This window comes from Anopheles stephensi, chromosome X, assembly GCF_013141755.1.
Source record: "Anopheles stephensi strain Indian chromosome X, UCI_ANSTEP_V1.0, whole genome shotgun sequence".
NCBI classification, from domain to species: Eukaryota; Metazoa; Arthropoda; class Insecta; order Diptera; family Culicidae; genus Anopheles; species Anopheles stephensi.
Window position 1 is genome coordinate 19,375,833 of NC_050201.1, and position 13,565 is coordinate 19,389,397.

Genomic DNA, 13,565 nt, shown 5'->3' on the forward strand with positions numbered 1-13,565 from the left:
ATGCCTGCGTTATTTGGAGCCCAAGTATATCTGAGGGTTGCAACCGTATTGAAAGCTTGCAAAAATATTTTACAAGAATTGCACTCAGACGGATCAATGGTAATGTATCATTACCTTCCTACGAAACTCGGAATTGACTCCTTGGACTAGATTCCTTAAATCTAAGACGCCACATTGCTCAGGCTTGTTTCGTTAGCGCCATGCTTCGAGGGTCTACAGATGCTCCGGATCTGCTTTCCCTTGTCTGTTTATATGCTCCTTCCCGCTCCCTCCGTCCTCGCGATCCTTTATCTTTAGAAACGCGTCATTGTTGTCGCGTCAACACATTGTCGCGTATTGTTTCAATGATACGCTACTCTACTCTCTACTCTCTACTCCAATACTCTCTTGTTTCAGATGGTTAAATCGATTCTATGTTCATTTCGACTTTAATACCTATTTAAGCTCCTTCTGGTCTTGTGTTGTATCCCCTCTTCATGTCTCTTAGTGTTTTTTTTTTCTATGATCGCTCCTTCCCTCCTTATTTCCTTTATTCCTCTCTAGCTTTGAGCTTTGGGTAGTTTTTTCTTTTTCCTGTTTTTTTTTGTAATATCGTGTAATTTATTAGCTGTTAGGTTAGGTTCACTCATCTTTGTTAAGCCAGGTAGCAGACAAATGTAAATGAATGAATAAATAAATAAATAAATAAATAAATAAATAAATAAATAAATAAATAAATAAATAAATAAATAAATAAATAATTATTGCTGTTAATGAAGATTCTCACGATACCTTAGTGAGGACTGACTATCCAATCAACGTAGTATCCAAAAGTTTAGGAAGTCAGAAATGGTAGTCATGGCCTAAGCGGTCGTTAAGCAAACAAGAAGACATCTGTCAAGTCCGACTTTCAGCCCTTTTCATAAGGCGTCCATATTGTCCATATCGGATTTTTATGAAATAATCTAAACTTCCAGTATTACATGTTACTTATCTTGTCTTTCTAGAGGTAAACCTAGCAACTCCTTTACTTATTCTGGGCGTATCTGGTAGTAAAAGTCGTTTGAAACTCAAATCATTCAAAACTTTACAGTTTCAGTTGCCCTTACGCTATAGCTATAACCTCATAAGCAAATATCAGCCTGGATGTTTAGAAGCAGTACCTTTCACCACACAGAAAATTGCGGCAAATTTCGTATAAATACAGCGTATTGGTTGCAGCGCAGTTATTAAATTTTTGAACCGTGAGTTTTAAATTTCCCATGTTAACGGTCAGGAACGTTCTAAACAGTCTTGGTCCTATTCATGGCATGATCCTTTATTGGGAAATGCGAATCAAAGTTTCTGTGGCAGTGTTAATCAGAACCAGAAAGAGCATGGCGTCCGGCTGACAATTAAGTGTTTGAAGTATTCCCATGTCTAAGGCAAGAAAGGTTTGGTATATTTTAACGTTTTCGGTTGGCTTGAATTGAAGTAGGATGTGCATTTGCAAAATATTTGTTTAAAAAAATTCATATCTTATTCAACAACCAATATTATATTATGTGACCTGAGTCTGTAGGTTTTCACGTCGTAGGTGAAGAGCAATGATGCAAGAAATAAGTCGGAGGTTTTTGTGTGTAAACCACGGACATTTGGATAGTAGACAGTGAGTGGCTGAGTAGACAGCGAGTGATTGTGTGAATGTGTTGACTGCCCTAAAGGTATGCGGTTAGTGCAGACGTGTGCGCGTGAGTTCGTTGGAATAGCGGTGTGTTGATCATTTGAGAAAAAAGCGATCGATAGTCTGTTGATTTCTTTTTGGCGGTGCTGTCTGTTTGGAAGCAGAGGTAGGGTCTGGCAGTGGTGTGTTTGTTCCATTTGATGGTGCATGTGGAGTGTTGCGATGATTTGTGATTGTGGACGGGCACGGAGCGGTGTTGTTTGCAGTGAGTGAAGCAGCATTAGCGTTACGGTCAAGGATAAAATCTCGCACACTAATACCAACAGGCCAGGTGTCGGAGTTAGGTGCCTTTTCTCTGAGTGCGGCAGGTATATTTATTTTCAACGATAATAAATGCATAACGTCTGAATCTGCACCTCGTCTGAGCAGGCTGAATGCGAGAACATCGTCTGTTTCCAACAGAGAAGCTACCGACGAGCTACGTTTTCGGGGGTAACGCTTTTTTTCAATCCGGACAAGTGCAGCCATGTGCGTTTTGTTGAGGATTTTTGTTTGGCAACTATTAGCAGCGGGGCTGTAAAGCAGGTGTTGGTGCCAGCTACGTGCTTTGGAAATAAATTTGCTAAGACAATAGTAGTGTTGATCGTGGTGAACGGTTCAGAGATGATGACGTCATTGTTGTTTACATTGTTTGGCGTGAGGTTATCTTCGATCTGCGATGTGCGTGATATTTCTGCATAAGTTCTGCGCCGTTTCCGTGAAGGAAAGTTTATCATAGGGCTGAGCAAAGCCGTGGGATGATGTTGGCAATGTTCCCCTGGTTGTGAAACTGTGATGAAGCTTGTTGAAGAGTGATTCAATCAAATCAAATCAAAGGTTTTATTCTACTTATTCAGGTGCTCCTGCCGATTTTGTACATGCAATTCTAAACAAGTATAACTTTAAGCTCATAATCGATAACAGAAACCGATGACATGTGATAGCGATGACGATTTTTCTCTCGCAGATGCGCTCTATTTTGTACACAATCCTGTTATCTAATTGCAAGTTTCAAAGTGTTCCAATCGTGTCACTGCTAAACCCCTCCTCAATTAGAGTGTGACTCACTTGTTCGTTGTTTGTCAAGTTGATGCAGTACCGCGAATCGCCCTTAAACCTCATCGATTGGGCTCTACGGCACCTGGCAGCGAACCTGCGGAAAGGTGAACTTAACCCAACCAGAACTGGGACAGGACAGGACAAAAAAGGGTAATTCCTGCCACCGCTCGTCAATGGCAACAGGAACGGTACGGTTTCGGTATCTTTCACCGGCGAAGCGATGACTAGACTGGAAAGGGATAAAGTTGCCCGTTCTTCGGATACTCTTGAGCTCTTGTGCACTCCTGAGCCCGGGTGGCAACAAAATTAGGTCAGGTGTGATGAAAGAGAATATTTGATCAGAAACGGAATTCCTAGAAAACGCCCCCGGATATGTGCTGTAGGGAAAGTGCCGGGGGAGTACACACATACATACACACACACACCACTACAGGGAGAGTGGAGAATTGTGGCAAACAGAAAGAGACAGACGAGCCCGAAACGACCCCAAAAAACGGGAAATGAAACTGTTGAGCGCCAAAAACAGGAAAAACAGGACAAGCCCAAACCACCCACGAAACGGGAGTTGCCTGAAGCCATCATCGTTTCGTCTAAAGAAAAAGAGGAGACGCTGCGAAAAATGAAACAAAACCCGAAGCTCAAGGCTTTTGGAGAGAAGGTGGCAAGAATCCGTCGCACTCGGCTCGACGATCTGATCTGCGAGCTAAAGGATGGAGTGAAGGCTTCCGATTTTCAGAACCTCATAGAGGAGTCAGTTGGCACAACCAGACAAGTGAGGGTGTTGAACCGGTCGGAAACGGCAGAGTGCCGCGATGTTGACCTGGAGACCAAGGCCGAACAGGTGGTGTCGGCCTTCAGGCAGCAATTCGATTGTGGAAACACCCTCTTGGAGGCGAAGCTCCAAGACCGTCATACAACGGTACGCAGACGGCATATATAAAGATGCCTGGGGATTTAGCAGCGAAGGTGGTACGTGCTGGTACGGTGAAGGTAGACTGGTCCAGCTGCCCGGTACGGATCTTATCGCTTAACAGGAGATGATTCCGCTGTTGGGCAACAGACCACATCTTCCGCGATTTAAGGGACCTGATCGAACCGATCTCTGTCTCCGTTGTGGAGAGAAAGGCCACCAGGCGCGCAGCTGCCACAACGCTTCGAAGTGTGTACTTTGTGCCCCTAGCGTAAATGCACACCAAATCAGTGGTCCCATTTGCCCGGCGGTGACAAAAGCGCAATCATGGAGATAGTGCAGGCCAACATAAACCATTGTGAGTCAGCGCAGGACCTACTCTGGCAGGCGATAGCGGAAGAACAGGGCGACGTCGCGTTAATCTCCGAGCCGTATCGTACCCCGAGAGACAACAGCTGCTGTGTAACAGACTGGACAGGCCTGGCTGCTATCTGGGCGGTGGGAAGATTCCCCATACAGAAAGTAGTCTCGCACGACTCGGAGGGTTTCACCATCGCCATTGTGAACGGGGTCTATTTCAGCAGCTGTTACGCACCACCCAGCTGGGAACTGGAGAGATTTAACACAATGTTGGATAACCTCGTTGATGCTCTTGTAGGGTGTAACCCAGTCGTCGTTGCCGGGGACTTCAACGCTTGGGCGGTTGAGTGGGGTAGTCGGAGTACCAACAGCAGAGGGGAAGCGGTACTCGAGAGCCTCTCCCAACTCAATGTGGTGCTGGGCAACGTTGGTAACACTCCCACGTTCAGCAGAAATGACAGAACTTCTGTCATTGACATCACGTTTTGCAGCCCAGTGCTGTCACGACACCTGAATTGGCGAGTGAGCGAGGCGTATACCTTCAGCGACCACCGCATGCTTCGGTACACCATCGGCAGAGATCACACTCCACTGCAGACACCTCGGGCATCAGTTTGCGGCTGGAGAACACAATGCTATAACGAGGAGATATTCTTAAGCGTGCTACGCACTGGTGGGTTCCAGAACGTTGCGAGTGCGTTAGAATTGAGAGATGCACTCTCCAAAGCATGCGACGCTACGATGCTAAGAAGGAAGTCTCCCAAAAACACGCGCCCACAGGTATACTGGTGGACCGCTGCTATTGCGAGGCTCCGGACCGAGTGCATGTCAGCTCGGAGGCGACTACAGCGGAACAGGTGCTTGGCGAACAGAGAACAACTGAAGGCAACCTACGTCACGACAAGGTCGGATTTGAAGAGGGAAATTAAGGCCAACAAAAGACGATGCTTCCTCGAGCTTTGTGCTGAAATCGCTCGGAAGCCCTGAGGATTCGCATACAAGACGGTGATGCGAAAAACCAAAACTCGCAAGGCGCCCGTTGAGAGATGCCCCGAGAAACTGAAGGGAATCATCGCGCAATTATTCCCTGAACACGGACCCTCGCAGCTGAACTTTGCCTTCAATACCCCTGAGTCCCATACCAGAACCTTTAACCATAGACGAGGTCCTGAAAATAGCCGAGCGCCTCAAACCGGGGAAAGCCCCCGGACCAGATGGGATCCCCAACGAGGCAGTCAAGACAGCAATGAAGGCATACCCACAAGTGTTCCAGGCCATACTGCAGAGCACTCTAGCTTCTAGTCAGTTCCCGTCGATATGGAAGATACAGAAGTTGGTACTGATACCCAAACCAGGTAAACCTCCGGGTGATCCGTCGGCCCTAAGACCCTTGGGTCTCATAGACGGCCTGGCCAAAGTTCAGGAAATACCAATCTTGGACCGCCTGACTGCCCATGCCGAAGGGCAATACGGCCTCTCAGAACGACAGTTCGGGTTTCGGAGGAAGCGATCAACAGTCGCCTTGATGCTGGCAGTGCTTGAAAAGGGCAATGCCGCGTTCCAGCGGAAAAGGAGTGGAGCACGCTTTTGCGCAATCATCACGATAGACGTGAAAAATGCCTTCAACAGTGCCAGCTGGGAGGCAATTGCGGCAGCAATGGAGCGAATGAAGGTTCCCCCGTACCTGTGCAGGCTGCTGAGGAGCTATCTCGATGGACGCATGCTGCAGTACGACACAGCGGAGGGAATCAAGACCGCTAGCATCACGGCTGGCGTACCGCAGGGATCAGTACTTAGGCCCACCTTGTGGAACACAATGTATGACGATGTCTTGACCCTCGCGTTACCTCCAGGAGCGGAAGTAATCGGTTTCGCGGATGACATCACCCTCACCATTACCGGCGAATCCGTCGCGGAGATCGAGATGTTAGCGACCGACGCCGTGGGACGTATCGACTCTTGGATGAGGACAGTGAAACTGCAGATAGCACATGCGAAGACTGAGTTTATCGTCATTAGCAGTCATAAACGGATCCAGAAGGCATCGATCATGGTTGGAACAGAGTACATTGAGTCAGTCAGACACTTCAAGTACTTAGGGGTCACCATTGACGATCGCTTGAAGTTCGACGAGCACCTGAAGCAGGTCTGCGTAAAGGCATCAAGGACGGCAAACACACTCGCTTCATTTATGCCCAACATCGGTGGACCTAGCAGTAGTGCCAAACGACTACACGCCTGCGTAGCTACCTCTGTGCTGAGATACGGAGCGCCAGCGTGGGCACACATCCTGGTGCAGAAACAGCACCAAGCTGCTGTCCACACAGTGCATAGGATGTTGGCTAAGCGCGTCACCAGCGCTTATAGGACGATCTCCTATGAAGCAGCGTGTGTTATTGCCGGCATGGTGCCTATCTGCATCACATTGGCAGAAGATCTGGAGAGCTTCTGGAATGCACGTACGGGGGAACCTAACGCCGGTAACGCAAGGAACACCGCGAAAAGGAACTCGACGAGGAAGTGGCAAGCTGAGTGGGACAGTTCCGAGAAGGGACGGTGGACGCATCGCTTGATCTCTAGCGTGGCAGACTGGGTTGGGAGGAAGCACGGAGAGGTCGACTTCTATGTTACGCAGTTTCTCTCCGGCCACGGCTGCTTCCGAGCCTATCTTCACCGGTTTCGGCTCGCTTCATCGCCTCGTTGCCCTACGTGCGTTGACGAAGATGAGACAGCAGGGCATGTGCTGTTTGAGTGTCCGAGGTTTACGGAAGAGCGCCAGCAGCTAAGCAGCAAGTGTGGCAGAGAAGTTTTCAGTGCAAATCTGGTGGAGTCGATGCTGCAAAGCACTGACCTGTGGGAAGCTGTGGCAACCATGATGCGGCAAATCGGGACGAGTCTCCAACGACGGTGGAAGGAAGACCAACGTGTTGGTCCCTCATAAGTGTATCTGTGCTCCGTGAATAGTGTTGTGTTCGTGTAATGTATTGTTACCAACTTTGTAATGTGTAGTTTTTCCGTGTGTGTATTGACTAAGTCCATTGCAGAGCCCCACTCATGAAGTAATACCGCGAGGTGATTCCGTGAGTGGTGGCAGTGACACTGCGTGGCCAAGGAGATTTTTTTACTTACTTACTTATCAGGCGCTACAACCGCTTTGCGGTCTTGGCCTGCTGCAACAATCCTCGATACCGCTCACGGTTCAGCGCCGTCGTCTGCCAATCCGTTATCCCGGCCGTTCTGGCGGACGCATCAACGCCATCACTCCATCTCAATTTGGGCCTACCACGCCTCCTCTGTCCTTGTGGATCCCAGGAGATTTTTTTACATGGGTAAAACTCCCATGTCGCCCGCAGGGTGTCTAAGAAGATTTTAAACTCCTTGTCAAAAAAAAACACACACACACACACATCCTGTACACAAAATGTAGCATCCTTTCAGAAGGCTGGCAGAATATTTTAATGGTGAAATCTATCGGTGAATGGTCAAAATTTACTCACAAGACTGTTGGTGGTGTATTAATGGTTGCATCGTCCAAGCTTACCCACCTAGTCACCGTGCATATCGAGCCCAATGGTTCTCGAATTTTGATTGCAACACCAAAATCGTTCCGATATCGTTTGTTTATCTTCACTTCATCCCAACAAAGCAACCCCAACCGGGACGGTACGGATGGCCTTAAACTGGGTTCCTATCATCGATCGTCTGTTATGCAACAAGCGCACATTCTTTCCCCAGAACTTGTACGCGATGAACTTTCCCCATTAATGGCCAGAAGGAAGCGACAAATTAATCGACCCTCCTTCATCTCATCTCGCGTCACGCAGGTGAGCCGCGGAGGTCCACGAACAAACCCGCTTATAGTGTATGATACAGAAAACCAGGTAAAACGACAGTTTCCGAAGAAGGTACTCGGAGCCGCATGGTTGGTCGGTTTCGACTGTAACGGCACGGCGACAGAAAACATGATTTCCATCGCCATCTCAATTCTTTTACCGGAACGCGAAGGTGCACGAAAGCGTGGAACGCAATCCATCGAAATGCTGAGCACTCGGAGCAAATGAGAAATTTTAGAATAAAATCTTGCTAATGCAAAGCTCTGCGGCTATGATGATTCTGCAGTCGGGGTTTTCACCTTCGGTTGGGCGCATGATGTTGGAGCGGCTTAGGGGAAAGAAATGGGCATGGATACGGAGCTAAGCGCGAATTAAAACAATGAAAGCTACTTATTGTTAATTAATTTCTTCTGTTCAGCAGTTTCCTCCATGCAACGGAATGTCTGTTGAGGAAAGTTTCAACTGAGAAAACCAAAATGCAAGGAGTACTACAAAAGTTAAATTTATTTGAACCAATTTCTTATTATATATAATGTTTCCTTCCTTCATAAAGAAAACAATATATAATGTTTTTTTTTATTAAAATATCCTTTCACAATTTAAATTCGGACAAAATTCTTTCAGCTGGTAAATTTTTCCTTATACTTTTTACAATTTGAACAAACTTGTTGTGGAATTGACTCAATTTTTGCTTTAAATCTAAATAATTTTAACGGAAAACTCAGATTTTCTGAAACCATAGCATGAACAACTGCCTTATAACAGTAAACACAAAATTGCTACAGAACAAGCAAGGTATCTTGAAGAACGACCACACCAAGCTCAGAAGGCGACAAACGAATGACAGTACTAGGATTGCAAGAGGTCATCTTCAAGATTCGGCTCGTAGCCAGGTTCGCTTCAAGTTTTGCTTAAACCGCAAATTTCAGATGACTCTTGGAGATGTTCTGCCAAACACTTTGCCGTACTGTTCAGAACCAAATTTGAAGATCTTACAAAATTCATGCGAAGTTTTACCGACTTCTCTCGTATTCTTCTATCATCTACCAGCAGTCCTAAAAATGACATTTAAACTGTGGACTTTTGTAATTCAGGAAAAAAATTAATTAATTTAAAAAAAATCATGCTTCTCAGGTGACTTCTTCTCTTCTTCTTCTTTGGCACTACAACCTCGATAGGTCTCGGCCTGCCATTTCTGGCTTTCTGTGACTTAATTTTACCCGTAGTAAAGTAGTCAGCCTTACGTACGGGAAGGCGGTCTGGATAGGATTTGAACCCCTGTCGTGTGAAGACCGGCGCCGCTGTCGCCTCGGTCACCAGACCGCCCCTTCTAAACACTTCTTATTCTTTCATTGCCTTTCGACCTCTTATTATCCCTGCCATTTCTGACTACTTTACTTATTGATACCACATTGTTGGAAAGTCAGTCCTCACAATGGGGGAACGCCCCAAATGGGATTTGAATCCCGGTCGTGTGAAGACCAGCGCTGTTGTCGCATTTACCAACGGGCCACCCACTCCCAAACTATTGTTCCTGCATCCGTAACAGTATATTTATCACATTGAGATGCTTTGAAATAACATAAAATATAAGTTTGACCCAATCAGGAATATTGCACCACACTTGAGGAAACTCTTGGTTAGAAGCAATTGAAGCTGAACCTTATGCAAATCGGATAGAACTGTGGGTATCCGGGATAAAAATAAAGGGAAAGACGCTTGCTATAATCCTTATATTTCTTCTTATTCAAGCCCTAAATCATTGCACCGAATCGACTTCTAGCTAAAAATGTTCTTTTCTAGAGTTATTGAGGTTGGGCTTGTTGGATTGATAGGACTCACTTAGACGTGAATCCAAGTCAAGGGTCTAACTGTATAAAAGTTTTGTCTGGTTTTCCCGTATTATATGGGCATTGTTATTGATAGCCACTATCAATCCTGTTATACGTTAAAAGGTGGTCCATTATCATCATCCGATGCAGAACGAACTTGTATTAAAGCAATGAAAAATAAAAGTATTACCGATTAAGAATTTTTAATATATAAATTCTTTAAATGCTCGGTTTCTATTAATAAGGCATGATCTAGTGAAGGGCATAATCGTCTCATCTGTAATTACTACTAGCGTCGAATATGTTAACACTTTTTGAAATTCCCTATAATGGGCAAGATTGTGAGGCTGAAAAAAATCATCGTTCTGCCATAATTCTCTAAAAGCCGTTCAGCTATTCGAGTTGCAACTGCTCGAATGAGTTACCAATGTTTCGATTGCAGAACCTCCTCTCCTGAAGAACCAGGTGGAAGAATTAACAAAGAGAAATAACAAAACCAGAGAGAGTGCGAGAGTGAGTGACCACAGGAGCGTGAGCTCCGAACACGTGCGAGCAGCTGGTTTTATGCTGCGATCACTCGCTCTCTGCATCCGTTGTCGCCGTAAGACCAGCCACAAGCACGAGCAAAACTCCTGAGCACGAGAGCATCATAATAGCATCCCTGCAGCATCACTGGTCATTCCAACACTCTACGTTCTCCCAACCGAGCCAGCCAACATTTGCATGCCTGTGTGGGAGAGCACGTCCTCTGACCCGAGGAGCATCTCGGTTGTCGGGATCCAGACTATAGATGAGTGTGCCCTGAGTTGCCGATTTTGACCACCTTCTTTCGCTGGTTCTGTGTGTGTGTGTGTGTTTTTTGTGCTTTAGCATCATTCTTTCTAACATACTGAAACATGCTCCACATAGCAATGGCTGTACGGGGAAAGGAGGGGTAAGGCAAGGCCGGAGGATTGGCTCGTTTCGCACGAGGGAAACAGGGAGGCAACGGTGGGTGGCCGAAAAAGTCGGGAGCAAAATCACTCGCACACACATCGAACGCCGGAAGGTGCGCTCAGTTCCAACCGAAAGGTTTGTTGCTCCGGACGCGTTTTCATGAAACTCGTATCAACCGCGTTCCGGACGAATTGTTTTCCCGTCCGATCGTTAAGGGTGTGTGTTTGAGTACAGGCGTGTCTGCGCGTGTTTGTGGCTTTTGTGTCACGGTGTAGATTTCTCCTGTAGTGTAGGAGTGTTTCATGCAGCATTTGTGTGTATGTGTGTCTGAAAAGAGTTGCTGTGAATTGTAATTGTGACTAGTAAATCAGCTTCCATTCCTTGCAAACTTCCCAAACATTTTCAACAACATCAACAACAACTAGCGATGTATCCTTTCTTCCATCACACTCGCACACAAACACACGCTCACAACCTTCGCAAGGAGGAATCGACAAAGGTTTTGACTCAGTGTGTGTAGGTGAGTTTGCGTTTTGTTTGGCTTATTTTGGAGGTTTTTTTGGGGTGAATCGCGTTTTGTTTTGGCTCAACCATCTTCTCACCGACGTCTTCAAGCGACGAGATTTAACAGACCACAGGGAGCGCGAGAGCCAGCGAATGAGAGATAGCATCAGAACTCCAGAGAGCAAAGACGCTATGCAACACGTCCGCAAGAAAAGGAGCATATATTTACTATTTCCTCGACAGTCCGCCAGCATGCTCCCATCCGCTTTTCCGGAATTTCCCGTTCTCGTTCGCTGTGGCCTTCGCCTTCAGTGAAAAACTCACGCACGAAACTCAAAATAAAAGAAAGTCAAGATAAAAATAAATAATGTGTAAAAACAGAGGCAAACTAAAACAAATGTTTACCCAAATGATGTACAAAAACAAGTTTTTATTTCTGTACAAAACAAAGTAAAAAAAGTGTATAACAAGAGTAAAAAAAATTATTCACCTCGTCAATGGTTGGTTATTCCAGTTTTATCGCCGTTGTCGCAAACAGCCACATTTTGTTGTTGTTGTTGTTGCCAAAGGAAAGGGAAGAACTGAATCTGTACAGTCTCGCTCACCGTGCTTGGTTCTAACCACCCCCCCCCCCCCCCACTCCTCTATTCCATACCAATGCAGTCCTCCGGACGAGTCCGATGAAAAATGATGCAATTAAATAATTAAGCAGCCTTTCAAAATATGCCTGTTCCTTCTTCTTCTGCTGTTTTGGTCCCTCTATTCGTCTCAATGTTGGTGTGTGTGTGTGCGAGTGTTGTTCCCATTTGCGAGTGTTGTGGTTGCTTTTTGTCACATTACCAGGCATACCGAGCTAGAAGAAATCCTTACACGTTTCACCCATCATCATCATGCTTTCAGCTGGACTTTTGCGAATGATATTTGCTTTTGTTTTTCGACACATGATAACAAATCTGAATGAAGGACGAAACTTCGAGAAAAGCAATTTATTTTTTGTTGTTTTTCTTGTTTTCTCCCATTGACCCTCAGGTTTTTTGTGGACAAACGCGCGAAGGTCATCTAGAACATTTCGACAGGGAAATGTTCCGGGAGGATCGAAGAACGTAACATACTCGGACACATTTTACACGGTGCAACAGATCGACGCGTGAAAACGATTTTTGGTAGTAGGGCGAGAATAGAGAGGAAACACTTGGAATTGTTTCGGGTGGTAGTGTCCCGCCGACAAGAGAAAGAAAATGGTGCCAGTAGGCGACACACGGTGGCTCAGATTGGGCCTGTCGTTGCTCACAGTGACACTGGTGGGGTGGGTCGTGGAAGCGACGGTACCAACTGACAGCTACCAATTGACGGGGAGTAGCAGCATCGGCGCATCGACAGTGTCCGCAAAGGAGACGGTGTCAACTTCAACTTCATCAACCTCAACCAACACCACTATCAACCGCTGTCGCGAAGTCTGCCTGACAAAGGTAATTATAATCTCATTAAACTATAGACGAATTAGGCCACACACCCTGCACCGTTTGGAGGTTATACGGTGGAAACTGTGGAGCACGGAGAAGCTGGGAGTGGAAATAAAGGGGGAAACAGGGGGTACGATCAGTTTGAACGTTTTGCTTCTGGTATGCAAGCGGCCCTGGAACGAGGATGTAAGTTTTGCTCTTTTGCGCTGTCTACCACGGCGCAGCAGATCATCATGATCTGTACCTGTCTCCCGTGGGACCTGAAAGTTCTCGGTAGCTATCATTAGAAGCAGAAGGCATCCATCAAACCCTGCCCGTTTACGACGTCGTGAATTGATGTCCGAAGATCCCGCCAGCACGGTCCAGCATGATTGGTCGAGCTACCACCACCACCACTAGTACTACGTAGCCCCCAAATTTCCTGTCCTCGCCGCCGGCCGCGATTGCGTTGCCTGTACCACACGGCAAGGAGCACATAGGAAACAGTGCAGGAAAAATAAAAGGGAAAAGCAAAAACCGCAATCGATTGAAAGCGAGATACTGTTTAAGGATCTTTTCGATCGGCCTGTGTTTCTTCACCCGTTTTTTCCCTTTCTACTCATCGCTCGGTTTCTAGCGTTGCCAACTGGGAGGCAACGGTTTTTGAGTGGCCGTGATTAACTATTTTTCTGATTCAATCAAGATGCTGTCTATCATTTCGATTGTTGTCTTATCTTGGCCCTCTTGGTCCCGCTCCTTGTGGTTGTTGTTGTTGCTGTTGTGTGTGTATATGTGTGTTGTTTTTCCCTATGTCCCTTTAACCAAACACTGGACGATGCTGTCGTATTGCGCTCTTCGACCGGTCTTGTACCGCGCGCGCTCAGAGGAGGGCTCTCAACCGAACGACTCACAGCGGTACGCCTCAAGCATTGTTTTGATGAGTTTTCTCCGTTTTGTTGAGCAGTTGAGAATGGGTAAGAAGAAGCGCGGACTGACAAAAAAAAAACA

General features: G+C 46.3%; 1 protein-coding gene across 6 annotated transcripts in view; it reads left to right on the plus strand.

Moving 5' to 3' along the window:
- LOC118513209 (transmembrane protein fend-like) overlaps positions 1-13,565 on the plus strand; it is a 253,414-nt gene that overhangs the window by 127,300 nt on the left and 112,549 nt on the right. The window contains exons 1-2 of one of the 6 annotated variants that reach the window (XM_036058758.1): positions 9,979-11,131; positions 12,145-12,584. The exons of 1 other annotated variant lie outside the window; for it this stretch is intronic. In XM_036058758.1, the coding sequence (XP_035914651.1) occupies positions 12,354-12,584 (231 nt within the window). In that variant the 5' untranslated portion in view covers positions 9,979-11,131; positions 12,145-12,353. Of the gene's footprint in view, positions 1-9,978; positions 11,132-12,144; positions 12,585-13,565 lie in introns of those variants that run through there. 4 more of the 6 variants (XM_036058725.1, XM_036058731.1, XM_036058740.1 and 1 more) reach the window with 4 other exon arrangements.